Source organism: Monodelphis domestica, chromosome 6 (assembly GCF_027887165.1).
Source record: "Monodelphis domestica isolate mMonDom1 chromosome 6, mMonDom1.pri, whole genome shotgun sequence".
Lineage (NCBI taxonomy): Eukaryota > Metazoa > Chordata > Mammalia > Didelphimorphia > Didelphidae > Monodelphis > Monodelphis domestica.
Window position 1 is genome coordinate 41,266,125 of NC_077232.1, and position 18,816 is coordinate 41,284,940.

Consider the following 18,816-nt stretch of genomic DNA (forward strand, 5'->3'; position numbering starts at 1 on the left):
TGAATATACATATGTAAATCTGTATAAATACAACCTATGTACACATGTAGATTCTAATGTACTACCAAGCTAAATATATTAGAATAAGTTATTAATGTTCTAATGACTAACTATAGAAACTGTTTAGAAAAACTTGTTCAAAGTCTTAGGGAAGTAGGGACAGACATAAAAAACTACTTAAGTATAGAAGTTAGATTACATTATAATTTTAGATTAGCAATTGTTGGTAATAGAAAATTTTACTTAGTTGAATTATAGACATTAGGAAATAAGACAGTTACATATTCAAAATGCTGTTGAAATTGTTGGAATTGTTTAAAATTGTTACATGAGTCAAAACTATATTTCATGTAAAATCCTTATTACCTAAACCATTTTTCCTCTACCCAAAACTTAGCATAGAACTAGATAGACAGAATAGCTAAGATAAGTTTAGGATTTGTTATTTTGGAAGGGTAAAGGAATATTTAATATAGTACAGGTTTAAGAATTAGATAGTTCGAAATATAACAAAATATATCTAAAAGTAAGTATCATTAAAAAAATGCTGGTTGAATTATTTTAAAGACAAAAAGGGAGGATTTGTAGGAAAGAGAGAAATTATAAGGCATTCAAAAGGACAGAAGCAGTGGCTGAGTGGTAATCTATCAATCAAATGAAGATTCTGATTTGGAATGTTACCAGGAAAGACAGTTTGGAGCCAAACCAACTGCTAGCTGAATTCTGGACTTAGCTGATGCTGTTTGCCTTTGAATCAGGGTCCTTTCTGATTTCCTGATTACCTTTGAATCAGGGAAAGAAGAAGCTGGGTTTATCTCTGGGGCTTGGGATAATCAAGCTGGAGGTGGCCTGGTGACTTTGAAGGCAGAAGAAGGAGGACAATAGTCCATATATCTCTCTGACTTGCTCTGTTGGTGATAGTGACTGAAATACTAGACCTATCATCCATTCTCTCAATATCCTCCAATCTAAAGCTAATTATAGAATTAGGGAAACCCCCAACCCTTTTACCTCCATCCTCCATCTTTCCCTATCTTCCCCAAATAAACCCTTACTTAGATAAAGAAGAGAGAAAGTATTTTCATCTGAGACAACATTAAGTAACCCGGACTGATTTAGAAACCGAAGAACAGGGGAAGGGGAAGCTGAAGGGAAGAAGAGGGGAGGAAGGGAAGCTGGAAGAGGGAGGAAAATGGGAGGGAGGGTAGGCAAAACAAGAGAGTTGCCTGATCCATTGATCAAGTATCAACTATACCCCCTCCCAATATTATCTATTACAATTCCTGAAATCTTTCTTCTGCTAGTCTTATGCCACTGTGTTCTGCAAACTTAACTCATCTCTTCCTTATAACAGCATCAATTCCTGGAGGTTGTTCCAGTTCACATGGAATTCCTCAAGTTCATTACTCCTTTTAGCACAATAGTATTTCATCACCAACATATACCACAATTTGTTCAGCCATTCCCCAATCGAAGGGCATCCACTCATTTTCCAATTTTTCAGCAAGGATTTATTAAGCAACTAATAGGGACAAGAAACTGTGTGTTAACTGCAGGGTTAAAAAGATGAAGATGAAACAACCCCAGGCCTCAAGAAACTTTATTTCTGTAGTAGGGTGTTTGGGAAGGTAGGTTCAGAAGGGAGATCAATGGATTACTTTGGGCCAGTATCAAAGTTTCCAACTGTGAGTTGAAGGGTCTAACAGTTAACCTGGACCAGGGCCTGATCTGGGGCCAGCATACATATTTACTCAGGTACAGAGCTGTATCTAAGAAATGGAAGGAAGGGAGAGAAAAACATTTATAAATATGTTGAAGGGGGAAGCTCACAGACCCCAATTAAGAACCACTATGCTAAAACAAGAAGCTGTGTATGTGTGTGCATGCACACACACACACAGAATAAATAAATGTATAAAAAATACAAGGCACTGACAGTTGGGAAAAAGGAGAATCAAGAAAGTCTTCATGCCAAAGGGAAAAGTACTGTGATCAAGAAAATGATGATCCAAGAAAATTCTGAAAGGCTGATGATGAAAACTGTTCTCTATCTCTAAAGAAAGAACTGATGAACTCTGAGTGCTGAATGAAGTATACTTTCTCCTACTTTCTTTATCTTTCTTGATTTTCCCCCCCTTCTATAACATGGCTAATGTAGAAATGTTTTGCAAACTTCATATGTTGAATGAATAACATATTTCTAGCCTTCTCAATGGATAAAAGAAGGACATGAGGGAAGGCAAGAAATGAGGAGCAAAAATGAAAACTTTTAAATAATGTAATATAATTTAATTTTTAAAGAAAAGAGGAAAAAGTGTTGGCTATGTGAATGTTATATCCTGCTTCTGCTCACTTTGCTCTCGATTAATCCATAAAACTCCTCCCAGATTTCTCTGGTTTTCCCATTCATTCCTCTAAACTCCCTTTTTTTAAGAACATCACTATTCTGCTAGTCCTCTTTAAGGACAGGGCCTATTTCTTTTTAATATTTGTGTTCTCAGTGCCAAATTCATAACAAGTGCTTAATAAATGTCAGTTCCATATAATTAAAGGTAGTTTCCAGACCCCCTTTCAGTTTCATTCCTTCCATCCCTCTTCTCAAATATTCTGGAATTGGAATTGGAATGATAATAATCAGTTTCCCACATTCATTTCTCCCTCTCACACCATGGGGTCTTTGGGTACCTATGCTTCCTGCCATCTAGCAGATCTATTTACTGCCAAACAGAGCTTCTGGGCTACCTTCTAACTGAACTTTTCCTGATTTAATTTGTTAATTCTCTCTCCCTTTGGAGTTATTTTGATTATTCTATTTTATATTTTGTACCCTCCCAGTAAGTTTGTCAACACATATTTAGAATGTCAATTCCTTGAATAGGAATTGTTTTTCCTAGACTTGTACCAAAATATTCATACCTGTGCTCTTTGTGGTGGCAAAAAAATGGAAATCAACGGGATGTTCTTCGACTGGGGAATGGCTGAACAAATTGTGGTATCTGTTGGTGATGGAATACTATTGTGCTCAAAGGAATAATAAACTGGAGGAATTCCATGGAGACTGGAATGACCTCCAGGAATTGATGCAGAATGAAAAGAGCAGAACCAGAAGAACATTATACATAGAGACTGACACAGTATGGTACAATCAAACATAATGGATTTCTCTACTAGCAGTAATGCAATGATACAGGACAATTCTGAGAGACCTTTGAGAAAGAACACCAACCACATTCAGAGGAAGAATTGTGGGGACAGAAACACAGAAGAAAAACAACTTGATCATGGCTAGTGCAAATATCAATAATATGGTAATAGTTATTGATCAATGACACATGTAAAATGCAGTAGAATTATGCATAGGCTATGGGAGGGAGGTGGGGGTAAGGGAGGGAAAGAACAAGAATCTTGTAACTATGGGAAAATATTCTAAATTAATTAATTAAAATTTCCAAAACTTAAAAAAAAGAATTGTTTTTCTTCTGTCCTTGTATCTTGGATGCCTAAACAGTGCATGAAACAGAATAAATGCTTACTTGTTGAATATAAATGTTATAGTGTGAATAAGAGTCAAAAGAAAAAACCTGAAAATGAGCTGGAAGAAGACCACATTGTCTTGTATATCACAAAACTAATATCTAAAGCCAACGTTTAAAAATAGAAACATGATCTTAAGATATTTTTTTCTGTTAAAAAAAAATTGAAACAAGAAACAGTTTGCAACACAGCATGGAAAAGCTTAATTTTTACTTTTTTTTTTAATAAACTGACCAAGTAACAATTTATAGTATGCTTAATCTATACCAACCACGACTGAAATTAATCATAAACCAAAAAACCCTAAATGAACAAACATAAACTAACTTACCTTCCTTTTTCAACCATTTAACAATGTTTCCTTCTTCCATTGTAGGAGACAGGGAAGGCATTAAGATTTTAATAGGATCAACTGAAATTTAAAAAAAGGAAAAGATCAGTAACTAAATGTGCATATCCAATTATCTATCATCTCCAGTTAAGGATTTAGTTGAGAAAGAGAACCTTACAATTGTGGAGGGGGAAGAGAGGCAGAGTTGAAGACAATTCTCAATCACACTGAGAAGCCAGTAAATAGCAAAAATACATAAACATCCTTCAGATTATTCAAAAACATTTTTAGCTTAGTGACATACTCCTTAGAGGTATTTAATTTTAAAATGAATACTATAGAGGAAGGAATATAGCAGAAATAAAGTGAGGCTTAAAAGTCTTTAGGAAGCCTGAATTCAAATTTCTGGACACATACTGGCCATTTGCCAATGGGTAAGTGAACAAGCATCTTTCAGACTAAGTTGAGAGCAGGTAAGCAATGGTGGAGGGAGTTGCTCTCAACACCAATGAAATGGACCCCACCCCATAGGGGCCTTCCTCGATTTTTCCTGAAATCACAAGCACATCTGAGGAGTATTGGGGTCACCCTTGACATAGCTTCCTGATGAAAATTCTATAAAACTCTTTATTGTTTATACACTGTATCCTGCACAGAATAACTAGATTCCTGTTTCCAGGAACACCAAGCGGGAATCAGGAGAACTCTAGATTCCATGAAGGTGATATACCCTACTCTCTCCTTCTTTGGTTTAATTCTGCACCCAGCTTGCCATTTTCTCCTGTAGGTCCCAAGTATACAAAATAATGGACTAAGACCAATTCATTATGAGTAGGAAATTTTCTATCCGTCAATTTTAATCTTAAACTTAAAATTTCTCATAGAAAGATCAATGATAATGCTGTCCCTGAAAAAAAAAAGGCAGGACAACAAAGATGTTGCTTCTTTATTACTCACTTGTATAAGCCAAAGTCTTTAAGAGAAAGACATTAAGTCATATGGTTTAAAGATAATGGATGAGTCCCAAAAGACCTCACACTGAGTCTGCTTTGTCAGATGACCTTGGGCAAATTCCTTAAGTTCAGCTCAGTTTCATCCTCTGTAAAATAAGTTTACTTTGAGCAGAATGCTTACGAAACAGGGCTGTTGGAAGAAAGCCCTTGCAACTTTTAAGTGCTAGAGAATAGTGAGTTATGATTTTAAAGAGTTAAAAACAAAAGGTCTTATGGTCAATCCTGGCCAGGTCTCTTACTCCCTGTGATACGATAAGTCATTTAAATTTCTGGGGGCCTCAGATTCCACATCTAGAAAATGGGGTTGAGCCTCAAGACCTCCAAGGACCCTCCAAGCTCCACTCCTTTGATGTAATGATCTGGGATCTGATCAGGTTTCCTTGCAAACATGGGTTAACAGGGCAACTCTCTTCTTAACTGAAGTCCAACCACACTGAAACATGGACTTTTCTGCTCATGCCAATATTCCTCTCAACCACCTTCCAACACAATCTCTTGGTCCCCGTGTTTACTTCAAGGTCATTATCATCACAGATAATGAACAAACTAGGAGGTGCCAGCAGCAGGACTTCAGGGCAGAAAATCTAAGGCTTCAAAATAAGGCTATTTCTGAAGAAACATCTCTTAGGAACTGTAAACTATCAACATTTATCCAACCATCATTTATTAAGGGCCAAAAGATGATGCTGGCTGTGTTTTTATTTTATATGAAAAAGTTTAAATTATTTCAAGGGTAAGAAATGTGCGGCCACCCAGAGACTGAATTCCTTGTGGAAGATGCCATGGAGATGCCTGTGGAGACCACAAGCTGTTCTGGGAGATCCTGAGCAGACCTTTTATTATTTCAAAAATTGAACTTTGGAAGGTGGCTAAATTCATTTGTTTTGTTAAAGTCATTTGTTTAAACACATTTGTTTTATATATACTTTGATGTGCAAAAGGGGACTGCCCCTTTTGGGTTTGTTCTTGTTTCCCTTTTGTTTCCTTATCCCCAGGTAGTTGCATTTTCCCCTTGCAAGAATGTATCTTTAATCTCTTATGTTTGTTAAGATCCATTAGGGAGACTGGTCTCCCAAAGGATCACAGCGAGCTCGGCATGTGATTTTCAAAATGTTGTGGCCAAGGGAACTGCACCTCCCAGTGTTCCTCAGGGGTCCCTCCTACTTCCTGGTGTGGGATTGGTCTTGAATTAGACCAATCCCGTGCTACTGAGGGGCCACACACCCCTGCTTCCAGGTGCAGGATTGGTCTATATCAGAACCAATCCCATGCCTAGGAGGGGGGACTCTTTCTCATGAATGAGGGTGGTGAATGTGGTTAGTGGATGTGAAAGTGTTAGTCAATTTCAGCCAAGGGAAACTGGTTGCTTTTGCTTTCAAATAAAGCTTTAGAAAAATAGGAGTGAAAGAGGAGTTTTCTTTTTAGCTTTTTCCTCACTGGTATAGAGCTGGGAAGGTGGAGAATGCTCATTCCCAAGGACTTCTCTTGTAAGCACTCCTAGACCAAGCACATACTTCCTGGCCATATCTATCACTCACCATGCTCCCATCCTCCACCTGTTCCCCCATATGCCCTATCTTCCTCTACAAAATAGAAGCTATTGAAGGGCACAGGTTACCTGGTCTGCTTGTATTTGAATCTTCAGTGCTCCAGTCCTAGTGCAAAGTGCTTGATAACTCTGTTTTTAGTCATTCATTCATCTAGTCCAAATACCTCAATTTACAGATAAGAAAATCAAGGATCAGAGCTTAGGGGTCATAAGGTTACGGTTATAAGCCCAAGGTCATATAAGTAGTAAATGGCAAGGTTAGGATTGGAAACCTGGTCGTCTTCTCTAAATCAAGTGACCTTCACACTATAGCACAGCCTGCTCTCATTGTCCCTGAGGGATTTCCATTATACAAGGTGATCAGGGGGTGGGTAGAGGAACACAGGTCAGTAAGAGAGGAAGGTGGGGGTCTTTTCAGGCAGAAATGAGGAAAGGATCCATTCCAAGCACAGAGGACATCCTATGCAAAGGCCCAGAGATGGAAATGATATGCTACATATGGGAAACAGCAAACATCCAGGTATTTTATAACTTATAAGTGAATAAAGTAATGTTCAACATCCTTAAAAACAGGTTGCAGCCAAAGAACAATGAAGCTTTATCCCTGAGTCAAGAGAAAATTACTGAGTTTCTTAAACAGACAGTGACACTGTCAGCTCGAAGCTTTAAAAGATTTAAAGAGGAAAGCAATGAGAGGTAGAGACCAATTAGGAAACTTATAATTGTCTAAGCAAAGAATGAAGAAAGCCTGGACAAGGACAGTGGCATTAGAGGAGAGATGTGGAGGAGACAGAACTGACAAAGTTTCACAACTGGCTGGATGGGGAGGGGGTGTGTGTGGAGGAAGATGGACTAGTGAAGAAAACTCTAAGGTTACAAACCTAGGTGATCAGAAACATGACAGTGTCTTCATCAAAAATAGGGAAAATAGGGTGAAGGGGTTTGGGGGCAAAGCAAATCAATTCTGTTCTGGACACTGTAAAGGTTAAAAATTAATGGATGCCAAAATATATAGGAATTAAATTTTAATGGTTTGACTAAAATATATGAAAAGTATAAATAACGGTCACTGATTCAAAGTATTATTGCTCAAAGTCGAAATGACCTTTAATACCTTTTATTTACAAAAGAGGTGGAAAGAGTAAAAGTACAGAAATACAAAAAAGGTAGAGAAGACATTTAGCCTATCTATCTAAATATTTCTCCAGAGCTTGACTCAGCCAGGGCTTCATCTGGAATTAAACTCTCTCCAGAAGACAGGGAAGGAAAGACAACTATTCACTCACCCAAGTTCCCTCCAAGAGGTAGGTCAAGAGAATGACTCTGAGCTGAAGATGACTCCTGAGGCCAACTTTCTTCTTGAAGCTGCTCTCTAGCCCCAGAAATTCAGGGCCTTTTACAGTGGCTTCTTATCCCTTCCCCTATTCACAGGGGCCAATCAGAGTTTCCAAATTGCCCTGACACTGCCAGGAAGTGTCTGTGGGATCCACTTCTCACCTTCTGGAGGGGTAAATTCTCATCAAAAGGGTTCACAGATTCCAGACATGACTTTCGTGGGGTATGAATTCTCTAAGTAGTTTTAGAGCTCCTCCACATAATTCAAGCTTGTGTTGATTCAATCAAAAGGTAGGTAAAGGAGAGTTAGACATGTCTTCACAATCTAGTGAGGTACTAAGTAGGGGTACTTAAGTTATTGTTAACCAAAGTGTTAACTGCAACTAGGTAGAGAACCAAGAATTTATTTTCACAACATGTTGAGTACTGCCAGTTCAAGAAGGCTAAGGCTAGATATAATGATCTGTAATCACAGAAAGAGACTGTAGAGAGAAAAGAGAAGACAGTACCTGAGGTACACACAGGCATAGTGAGTGAGTCAAGGATAATGATCCATAAAAAAGAGTTGAGAAGCTTAGGCCTAGTCCAAGCCCCTCATTTTAGAAAGGGCAGTCAGAATTAGAATTCCAAATCTGACAAAAAGATTTTTTTCAACTAAGGTTGTAATTAAAACATCTGCATTTCAGTTTATGACAACTGTGTTCAAAGCTAATGGTCTTAACATATAGCCCTTCAAATATTTTTATAATTTTGTTTCACCTGCTATGACAATTTATATTTCGTGTTTTTGTCTGAGTTTCCATTACTGCTGACATTGAGAACTATATTGAGACCTTTAATTTACTACTACTGAGTATATTTTGACCATTAATTTGACCATTAATCAGTCCCAAATAATTTTCATTTTTATGTAATAAAAAAGAACATAACCATTCCTCATGTGGCCTTCCTTCCTGGATGAATTGAAATTGCTTCTCTGAATTCACCAGTAATGAAAAATTTTAATCCTATTATAGATCATCATTGACTGCTGTTTAAAATTAAAGAGTGACAGAATTCAAAGAGAAGAATTGGAAAGACTGCCTTCTGAAAAATTATGAGTTTTTTTTTTTTTTTTAAGTTAGTAAAACTGCCTAGGAAGGGGGCAGCTGGGTAGCTCAGTGGATTGAGAGCCAGGCCTAGAGACTGGAGGTCCTAGGTTCAAATCTGGCCTCAGACAGTTCCCAGCTGTGTGACCCTGGGCAAGTCACTTGACCCCCATTGCCTAGCCCTTACCACTCTTCTGGCTTAGAACCAATACACAGTATTAATTCCAAGATGGAAGGTAAGGGTTAAAAAAAAAACAACTGTCTAGGGAAAACATATCTGACTAATGTCTCTTGAGAACTGCATTTCAGAAAATGAAAAGTAATCGATTAACTAGAAAAGGTCTTTCATCTTACCTCATTTTTTAAAAATTAGCTAATTATACAAAATTATCTTACCAAAGTGCTTTTTCCTAATATGACCCACAACATAGAAATCCTTATCCTACCTAAACTAATTTATCTTTCAGTGTAATACCTATCAAACTACCAAAAATACTTTTTTACATAATTAGAAAAAATAATGACAAAATTCATCTGGAAGAACAAAAGACCAAGAATATTGAGTAAACCAATGAAAAAAATGAAAAAAAAAGTGAAGGATGGGGGCCTAGCAGTTCCAGATCTTAAACAGTACTACAAAGTAGTCATCATCAAAACAATATGGTACTGGCTAAGAGACTGAAGGGAGGATCAGTGGAATAGACAAGGGGTAAATGACCTCAGCAAGATAGTATACAATAAACCCAAAGATCCTAACTTTGGGGACAAGAACCCACTGTTTGACAAAAACTGCTAGGAAAATTGGAAAACAGTATGGGAGAGATTAAGTTTAGATCAACATTTAACACCTTATGCCAAGATAAATTCAGAATGTGTAAATGACTTAAAATATAAAGAGAGAAATCATAAATAAATTAGGTGAACATAGAATAATATACATATATGATCTGTGGGAAAGGAAGGAATTTAAGACCAAGTAAGAGATAGGGAACATTACAAAATGTACAATGAACAATTTTGTTTATATTAAATTGAAAAGGTTTTATACAAATAAAATCAATGCAACCAAAATTAGAAGGGAAGCAACAAACTGAGAAAAAAAAATTATAACAAAATTCTCTGACAAAGGTCTAATTTCCCCAAATACATAAGGAACTAAGTCAAATGTACAAGAAATCAAGCCATTCCCCAATTGACAAATGGTCAAAAGACATGAATAGACAGTTTCAAATGAAGAAATCAAAAGTATCAATAATCACATGAAAAAGTGTTCTAAATCCCTCCTGATTAGAGAAAATGCAATCAAAACAACTATGAGGTACCTACACCTAGCAGATTGGCCAATATGACAGTAAAGGAAAATAATAAATGTTGGAGGGGATGTGGCTTAACTGGGACACTAGTACACTGCTGGTGGAGGTGTGAATTAATCCAATCATTCTGGAAGGCAATTGGAATTATGTCCAAAGGGCTCTAAAAGAATGCATTTAATCCAGCCATACCACTGCTGCGTTTGTACCCCAAAGAGATAATAAAAAAAGGGTTGTACAAAAATATTCACAGCTCACTCTGTGGTGGCAAAAAATTGGAAAATGAGGGGATGTCTATCGATTGGGAAATGGCTGAACAAACTGTGGTATCTGATGGGGACTGGAATACTACTGTGCTGAAAGGAATGATGAACTGGAGGCTTTCTATAAGAACTGGAAGAACCTCCAGGAACTGATGCGGAGTGGGCAGAACCAGGAGAACATTATACACAGAAAGTGAAACATTGTGGCACAATTCAACATAATATAATAGACTTTGCCACTAGTTGCAATGCAAAGATCCAAGACAATCCAGAGAGACTTCCATATCCAGAGAAAGAACTGTTGAAATAGAAACTCAAAAGAAAAACATATGACTTCTCACTTGTTTATATAGGTACATGATTTGGAGGTTTGGTTTCAAAAGATTGCTCTATTGCAAAAATGAATAATATGGAAATAGGTATCAAGTGATAACATTTCTATAACCCAATGAAATTGCTTGTCAGCTCCAGAAGTGGGGAGGGAAGGAAAATGTATCATAGAAACATTTTTTAATTTTTTTTTTTAAGAATAACAATGCTTCCAGTCTAGAGCCTGCAATTATAATTCTCTGAAGATACAATCCCTGTTGGGATTCAGCCTGGAAACTGTTTGTTCCTTTGTCACATCTATTGAAGACTCAGAAAATAAAATTATCATTAAAATCCTTGGCACATTCAAATGGTTCAACATCAGAAACCAGTATGATTTTATCAGTGAAAATGGCATCAAAGAAATGCATTCCCCCTTTATTCTAAGGACCATAGGACCTTGTCATCTGACTTGCAGCTGATATCTTTCCTATATGCTATCTCCTCCAACAGAATTCACGTTCTTAGAAAGTAGACACTGTACTAGTTTTCTAGTTGTGTCTCCAGAACTTAACATAGTACCTAATATATAGCAGGCACTTAATGTTTAATGACTACTGGCATGATGTTTGTGGGGGTCGTCCCTACACCATCATCTTGGGAGAGAGTTTTCCATCATCTAGGAAAATAAACATTCCAACTGTCTAGCATTAGGGGAGAGTGAGGCAACAACTTTACAATCCCACACAGCAAAAAGAGGCTCCATCTCCAGGGTCATATAAAAAGCAATAGGAGCAGGGAAGAATATCCAGGATGGAAGCCTGGTTCTTTGGCAAGTCCCTTCACTCTCTGGGCCTCAGTTTCCTCTGGTGAAATAAGAGGCTGAGAAATGTCACTAAACTGTACATATCCTTTGATTTAACAATATTACCACTAGGATTGTATCCCAAAAAGACCAAAAGAAGAGGAAAGCAACCCATGTTTACAAAACGGAAACCAAGGAGGTGCTCATCAATTGAAAAATGGTCAAATTATGAATGTAAGTAAATACTATTGAGCTGTAAGAAATGAAGAGACAATTTCGGAAAAACCAAGAAAGCCTTATATGGACAGACGCATGGCGAAGCGAGCAGAAACGGTACAATTTAGAGAGCTATTCTTCCCTTATCCCATCAATACTCACCCCCCCCCAAAAAAAAAACCCTTTACCTTCCATCTTATAATCAATAGAGTATTGGTTCTAAGGCAGAAGAGTGGTAAGGGGGAGGCAATAGTTGTCCCCCACCCCTTTTTTAAGCCTTTACCTTCCATCTTGGAATCAATACAATGGGGATTCAGACTTGCTAAGGGTCTTCCCTCTGCACTACAAACCCCTATCCATCATCCTTGTGGCAATGAGCCAAAAAAAGATAAGATGTAGATTCATGGTTCTATAAGAAGCCCTGCAAAACAGCTATACTGTTCGTAATGGGATCTTCTTCAGTTTCCCACTATAGTAAGAAAAGGACTTCTAGCAACCAACTTTGACTCTCTTAGAGTTTTCTAAGTAACCCATCAATCCTTCTGAGGAACCAATTGTCCTTCATTTTTCTCTGCTCCTCCCTACTAACTCTCTGCACTCCCACTCATCTCTCCATGTCTTAAAGTACCTTCTCAGGTACTGGTACCTGGTACTCAATACGTGAAAGGGTCCTTCACCCACCTTGAAAGCCTTCTCTTTTCCTGGAAAATCCCTCTGTTTCTGAAGACCCCTCTTCACACTGCTGAGTTCTTCCCAGAACCTCCATTTTGAGGAAGTTCTCAGATGAACTAACCTTCATTTCCTCCACTTTCTCCACCATATCTCCCAGGTACCTTCTCCCCTTATTTCCATCCTTTCTATCACCATTTAATGTGTGGTTTTCTTTCTTTGTTTGTATTTATACCATATTTACATACAAAAGTATCTACCAGAACCCCTGCCAAACAATACATACTTAATAAATGGCTGAATGGACAACAGCATTGATTTTAGAGCACCTATGATGAAATATGCTGCTGCTCACTTCCTGAGAGGGGAAAGACTAGTAGTAGAATAAGAATATATACAAATGTACAAAACATATACACACACATACACATATATACATGAGACATATATTTATGCATTTATACACATACATGTACACACAGCCAAAGAGGAATGATTTGCTTGACTGCATGTGTATTTTTGATAAAGACTAGCATTTTTTCTTAAATGGGAGCGTTAGATAATAGTAGTATGTTTTCTTTTTCTTTTTATAATGCAGTGTTACTATAAGTAGATTTTCTTTTCTTAAATTTGGCTGTGGTGGTGGTGGTAGTAGTAGTTGTTGTTTCAAAGAGGATCAGTGCCTTCACAGAGTGCTATCTTGACTTGCACTGTAAACTGGGAGGTCAGAAAGACAGAATAGCACAAAGTCATCAGCCTCACTCTTCAGTCATTGTCACAGTGGATGACCTTGGCAACTTTGATTTTTGATCAAGCTCTAAGAGCCTGAGAGTGCTGGCTTCAGCCACTTCCATTGTCATGGGAGGAGGGGGGGGGGGACCTGTTTTCATTTGCCCCTTATGGCAGGGAAAGTCTTCATGTACTTAGAATAGATACTTGCCCCCCAAATAACTTACTTATGGGTTAGACACTCAACTGTTTAGCCCAGCTACCCAGAATGTTCGACAGGATTGTGGCCAGTGTAAATGCTACAAGGAGAAGAAGGAAGGAAGAAGGAAGAAGAAATCATTCTTTGGGTTGTAAGCTCTCAGAGGGCAGGGACTGTCTTTTTATTATTTATAACCCCAGCGGTTAGCACAGGATCTAGCACAAAGCAGAGCCTTGGTTTTATACAATACTTTAGGGTTTGCAAAGCGCTTTGCACATATAATTTCGTCTGATCCTCACAATAACTCCTGTTAATAAGTACTACCAGTACTGACCCCATTGTACAGAGGAGGAAACGGAGGCACAGAGAATCAGAGTAACTTGCCCAGGTTCTTAAGCCTATATGGAGACAGGATTTGAATTTAAGGCCAGCGCTCTATCCACTAGCCCAAGAGCTGCGAGAGGAGTGAAAGAGGGGATGGGAGAATCGTTCTCTGAAGCTGCTAAAAGCCGAGAGTGAAGAGGAAGAAAGGGGCGGGGCCTGGCCTCGGTGACCTCTACCGGCACTTCCAATTCCAGGCCGCTCGGACAAAGCCCTCGGGTCAGCGTTGCCCCCAAAACGGGAAGGGGAGGCCCGACTGAGGCCTGGCCTCAACCTGGCCCTGCAGATCCCGAGCTGCCTCCCTCGGGCCAAGCCCAGAACCCAGGAAGACATACCACATCTCTCCTGAGCACTCACCCCATAGCCACGCCGTGCCGTGAAACCCCCGGAAGCCCACGCTGTGGTTGAGCGAGGTCACGACCGCCTCCGGCCGCCGGCCAACGGAGGAGCCCAGAAGATACCGCAGGACTGGGCGGCTACAGCCCAGCCGCAAGGAGGCCGCCATCTTTGCATGGGGACAGCCGGGCGTCCTCTAGGTCTTTAGAGCCGCCCGCCTTGCGCACACAGGGATTGGCTCGTGCCTTGCAGAGCCCCGCCCTCCAGGGCTGACCGCCGTTCTGCCTGAGTGAAAAAGCTAAGCTGTCAAGTGAAAGTTTCTGAAGGAGACCCTGCGGTGCTTCTCAGCATACCCATGGCTTCTTGCCGAGCTCCGGAGGACCGCTGCTGTTCTCACAGCGGCCTTATACAGGTAGGAGGGCAAGCGGTTTACCTTGGTCATTATTTTAATAACGGGCCCCGGGAAGAGGAGAGAAACGATTCCGAGACGTGACTGGCGTGGGGGAAGGGCGGTGTGGAGGGAGCTGCTCTGCGCGTGCTATTCTCTCAGCCTATCGTCTGCCCCTGCCAGCTGCTGTTTTGCCCGCGGCCCCCAACCTCTCCCGATCAGCTGGGTGAACTTCAACCTTCTCCCATCTCCTAGACCTGGGGAAAAATCCCGGAGGGAGTCCGGAGACTGCGGTCTATGTGTGTTCTGGCCGAGGGAAGTCAGAAGTAAAACTGGGGGCTTGAGGATTACAAGCAGCCCGGGACGGTGGCCAGAGAAGGATTTGAAGGACCTTGGCTCTACCCCAGTCCTGCTCCTTACCTACCTCATGGGGGGCCGTGGGCTCCCGCACCCCTTCTGGACCTCTGCAAAATGATAGAGCTGGATTTGATGGCTTTTGTTGCTGCCTTCAGCTCTCAAGGTGCATGGGGGTTTAAGTGCTTAATAAGTACTTGTTGACCAGCTGAACCTGCAGTGAACCAGAAGCATTTATTACTTTCTTAACATCACTTAGTGCCTGTGTAAATTTGGACCAAGGACTTCTGGGTCTCATTTTCCTCATATGAAAATGTGAGAGTTGGCCTAATGACTTCCAAAGCCTCTCCTTTCCAATTCTTTGCATGGGGACGGCCAGGAGTCCTCTTTATTAAAATATAGGTCCCTGAAGGTAGAAACTGTTTGAGGACTTATTATCATTATTATTATTATTATTTTGGTCTTGGTTTCTCCAGTGCTTGGCACACAGGAGGCACCTAACATTTGTTTTACTAAATTAACTTAAATCCCATAAAATGAACACTGCCTGTGCTGCATATAAGAAAGAGAAAGAGAACAATTTAGTCTCTGCCCTTAGCAACTTGCACTCTAATTGGGGATAAGTCATTCAGCCTTATTGTTCAGATTTCTCTGACTCTTTATGATCCCATGGCCTATACTGTCCTAAGAGTTTCTTGACTAAAATACTGGAGTGGTCTGTCATTCCCTTCCCCAGTGGATTAAAGTAAACAAAGGTTAAGTGCCTCAGGTCACAGAGCTAGTAAACACCTGAGGCCTGATTTGAACTGTTTTCCGGACTCCAGGCCTTGCCCTTTATTCACTTAGCCAGTTAAACCGCATTTATTATTACTAGGATCTGACCTGTATGCCAAGCAATATAAGACAAAAAATGAAATAGTTCGTGCTGTCAGGAAACTTGTATTCTGTTTAATAGCATCAACATGAATGTAGTGATGTAATGGGGAGGAGCACTAGCAACTGGCAATACAGGCTGACACTTTAAATGAATTCTTTTTTTAAAAAATGCAAACATTTTATTTTCCCAATTACATATAACAACTTCAACATATGTTTCAAGTGAATTTTGACTGAATGAAACAATATAAAAGATGGTGTAATTTCCTCACTGCCTTCAATCCTTATTTCTCCATTGAAGGAGCAAGAGTCTCCCAAAATTACAATGAGAATGAGGAAAAGGGTATGTTTCAGGTATGTGCCAAAGCCCATCCGATGGATTGCCAAGGATCAGCTAGTAAGCTAGTTTATCTAGACCAAAGAATGCATGAAAAAGAGCAATGTGTATGTTTTCCTAGTGGCTTCAGCAGCACATGTATAGGGACAAACCTGACAATGATTTAAGTAATCAAGGGAAACTAACTGGAAAGGTCTGAATGGTAGTGGACTGGGGGCAAGGTGGCATATAGCAGTATTAAGTTGAATTGATTGAATAGGATTCATGGAAAGACCTCCATGAACTGATTCGGAGTGAGCAGAACCAGGAGTACATTATACACAGTAAACTGAATCTTTGTGGGATGATCAAATGTGATAAACTTTGCTACAATTCTGAGGGACTTATGAGAAAGAATGCTATCCACATCTAGAGAAAGCTATGGGAGTAGAAATGCAGAAGAAAAACATGATTTATCACTTTTTTAATGGATATATGAGTGTAGGGAGGGGGGGTGGTTTTAAAAGATTACTCTTTTATAAATATAAATGGTATGGAAATAGGTTTTGAGTTATAATATATATATAACCCAGTGGAATTACTTGTCAGCTCCAGAAGGGGGAAGGGAAGAGGGGAGGGAGAGAACAAGAATCATGTAACCATGGGAAAAATACTCTAAATAAATAAAGTGTAAAGTGTGTGTGTGGGGGGGGGGGGAGTAGGGTTCAGACTTTGAAGGGAAAAAAGTGAAGCTACCACAGTAGTTATACCCCAGTTAGAAGTTGGAATAAGAATGAAATACAGGAGAGGTGAAGCACAAGAAGAGATGGAAAAATAAATGATTAATAAATTCTTTTTGGATGTGCAAGTGATTTTCTTGGGGAGTAAGACAAAAGAAAGGGTTTAAAAGTTGAGAAGGGATCAGGTTTTGAAAAACTTTAAATGACAAGTGAAGGATAGATTCTGGAGGCAGCAGGGAAGCTAATGGAGTTTCTTGAGTGAGGAATTACATGATCATACTTTTTATATAGAGGAAAAAAATATGGCAAATGAGTACAGCTGTGAGGTGAACATGAGAGAAGAGTGGAGGAAGACACCAAGGTTATAACATTGGAAGACTGGAAGGATTGTGGTGATCTGGACAGTACTAGGAACATTGTGGAATGGGGAAGAGATTGAGGGGGAAAGTTGATGGATTCTTTTTTGGACATGTTGGATTTGAGTTAGCTGTAGGCATTGGAAAGGCTGGGGTGAGTATTAGAATTATTTGTCTAGAGTTTATGATCTCAGAGACAAGGTAAAAGGGCCTAGGACCCCCACAGAGTGCCCCTGTGCTGTAGATCCAACAAGAGAAACTGAAGAGCAGTAGTTTTTAGAGGTAGGAGCAGTATCACAGGAAACTAGGAGCCAAGATTAGAGCTGCAAAGTAGCCAAGAAAAATGAGAATTTTTAAAAATCCATTGAATTTGGCAATTGAGAAATTGGTGAGAGCAATTTCAGTTGAGAAATGAGGCAGAAGCCAGACTGCATGGATTTGAGAAGGGTTGAGAGACCCCAATTGTGGATGATTTCTTTAGCATTTTAACATCAAAGGGAAGTTTCTGATTAGAAGTGACAGTAGAATACAAGCGGGGTGTCAATACCAATTCCCCTGTTTAAAAGGGACCCTGAGAGAAGAACCTACATGGTCACTCCTTGAGGGCAGGAGCCCATGTTGGCTTCTCCCCATTACAGTCCTACCTGACCTTCTTACTTGCTACTCCCTACCACCACTCCCAGAGAGTTATGATGTGGGAAGGAGCTGCCTCAAGTGACTGGCCTGCCCCACAGTCTGAAGTCTCTCTGTAATTTCAAAAAAATCTCCATAGCTTCTTTGTCAGTTGAAGTATTGTTTCTGGTTTTTAGAGCCCAAGGTCAGCACCCAGGCCTTCAGCTGACTGCAGCTGCTTTAGGGAACATCAGCTAGACATCTCTTAACCCCTCTGGATTCCTCTGACTTCTTTGTTTTCTTTTGTTCTTTCTCATTAGTGGGGGCAATTGCTCTCCAATTGGAAGAGAGAGGAGACTGAGGGAGTCAGAAAGATATTGAGTAAAAGGCCTGATGATGAGATTTCAGGACTCTGTACAAAGGACATTATGTCTCATGGAGCACTAACTGAGTAGAACAACAGATGGGAAGTGGGGAGTTCCAATGAAGAAGAGTTAGGAAAGGCTTCTTATTGTAGATGAGATTAAAGGAAGCCAGGGAAGGTGATCAAGGGAGATGAGGGATAATGTTCCTTGTTTGGAGACAGCCAAAAAGAATGCTCAGAGGCAAGGGATGGAAGAGCTGGGAGACCAGTGTCATTGTCAAAGAGTACAGGCCAGAGAAACCTGGAAAGGCAGGTAATGGTATTAAAGATAGGCCTGTCTTTAGTACTGATATCTTAAATAGTTAGACTATTGAAGACAGTCTCATCATATTCTATTCCATTGATGACATTGTCTTCTTTCAATTGTACCTCTCTATAAGAATACCACAAGGGATCAAGGCTTAAGGGAGCTCCTGTAATGTCATAATCCCAGAGCTAGCTGATCTCTCAGTATATTCTTGATCCCAGTGGCATGGCATTCAGCCTTATCAAATATGATGACATTTACTTGAAGCAGAAGTCCCAATGAACTCATGTATTTCATGTATTCCGAGTTAAGCATACTAGCCTAAGAGGAATATTCCAGCGGCCTGCTTTGGTGGGCCTACTAAATGCTACATATATCCCATGCCTATGGAAGGAACTTAATAAATGGCTATTGAACTGATATATAGACTGAGGTA

General features: G+C 39.7%; 2 protein-coding genes across 2 annotated transcripts in view; one reads left to right on the top strand and one right to left on the bottom strand.

Moving 5' to 3' along the window:
- PDHX (pyruvate dehydrogenase complex component X) overlaps positions 1 to 14,236 on the bottom strand; it is an 84,946-nt gene extending 70,710 nt beyond the window's left edge. The window contains exons 1-2 of the mRNA XM_001380776.4: positions 14,089 to 14,236; positions 3,866 to 3,946 (exon numbers count right to left, since the gene is read on the bottom strand). Of these exons, the coding sequence (XP_001380813.3) occupies positions 3,866 to 3,946; positions 14,089 to 14,236 (229 nt within the window). The remainder of the gene's footprint in view (positions 1 to 3,865; positions 3,947 to 14,088) is intronic.
- Positions 14,237 to 14,346: 110 nt separating this feature from the next.
- Positions 14,347 to 18,816, top strand: part of APIP (APAF1 interacting protein) — a 48,390-nt gene continuing 43,920 nt past the window's right edge. The window contains exon 1 of the mRNA XM_007497263.3: positions 14,347 to 14,479. Coding sequence (XP_007497325.2) covers positions 14,423 to 14,479 — 57 coding nt within the window. The 5' untranslated portion in view covers positions 14,347 to 14,422. The remainder of the gene's footprint in view (positions 14,480 to 18,816) is intronic.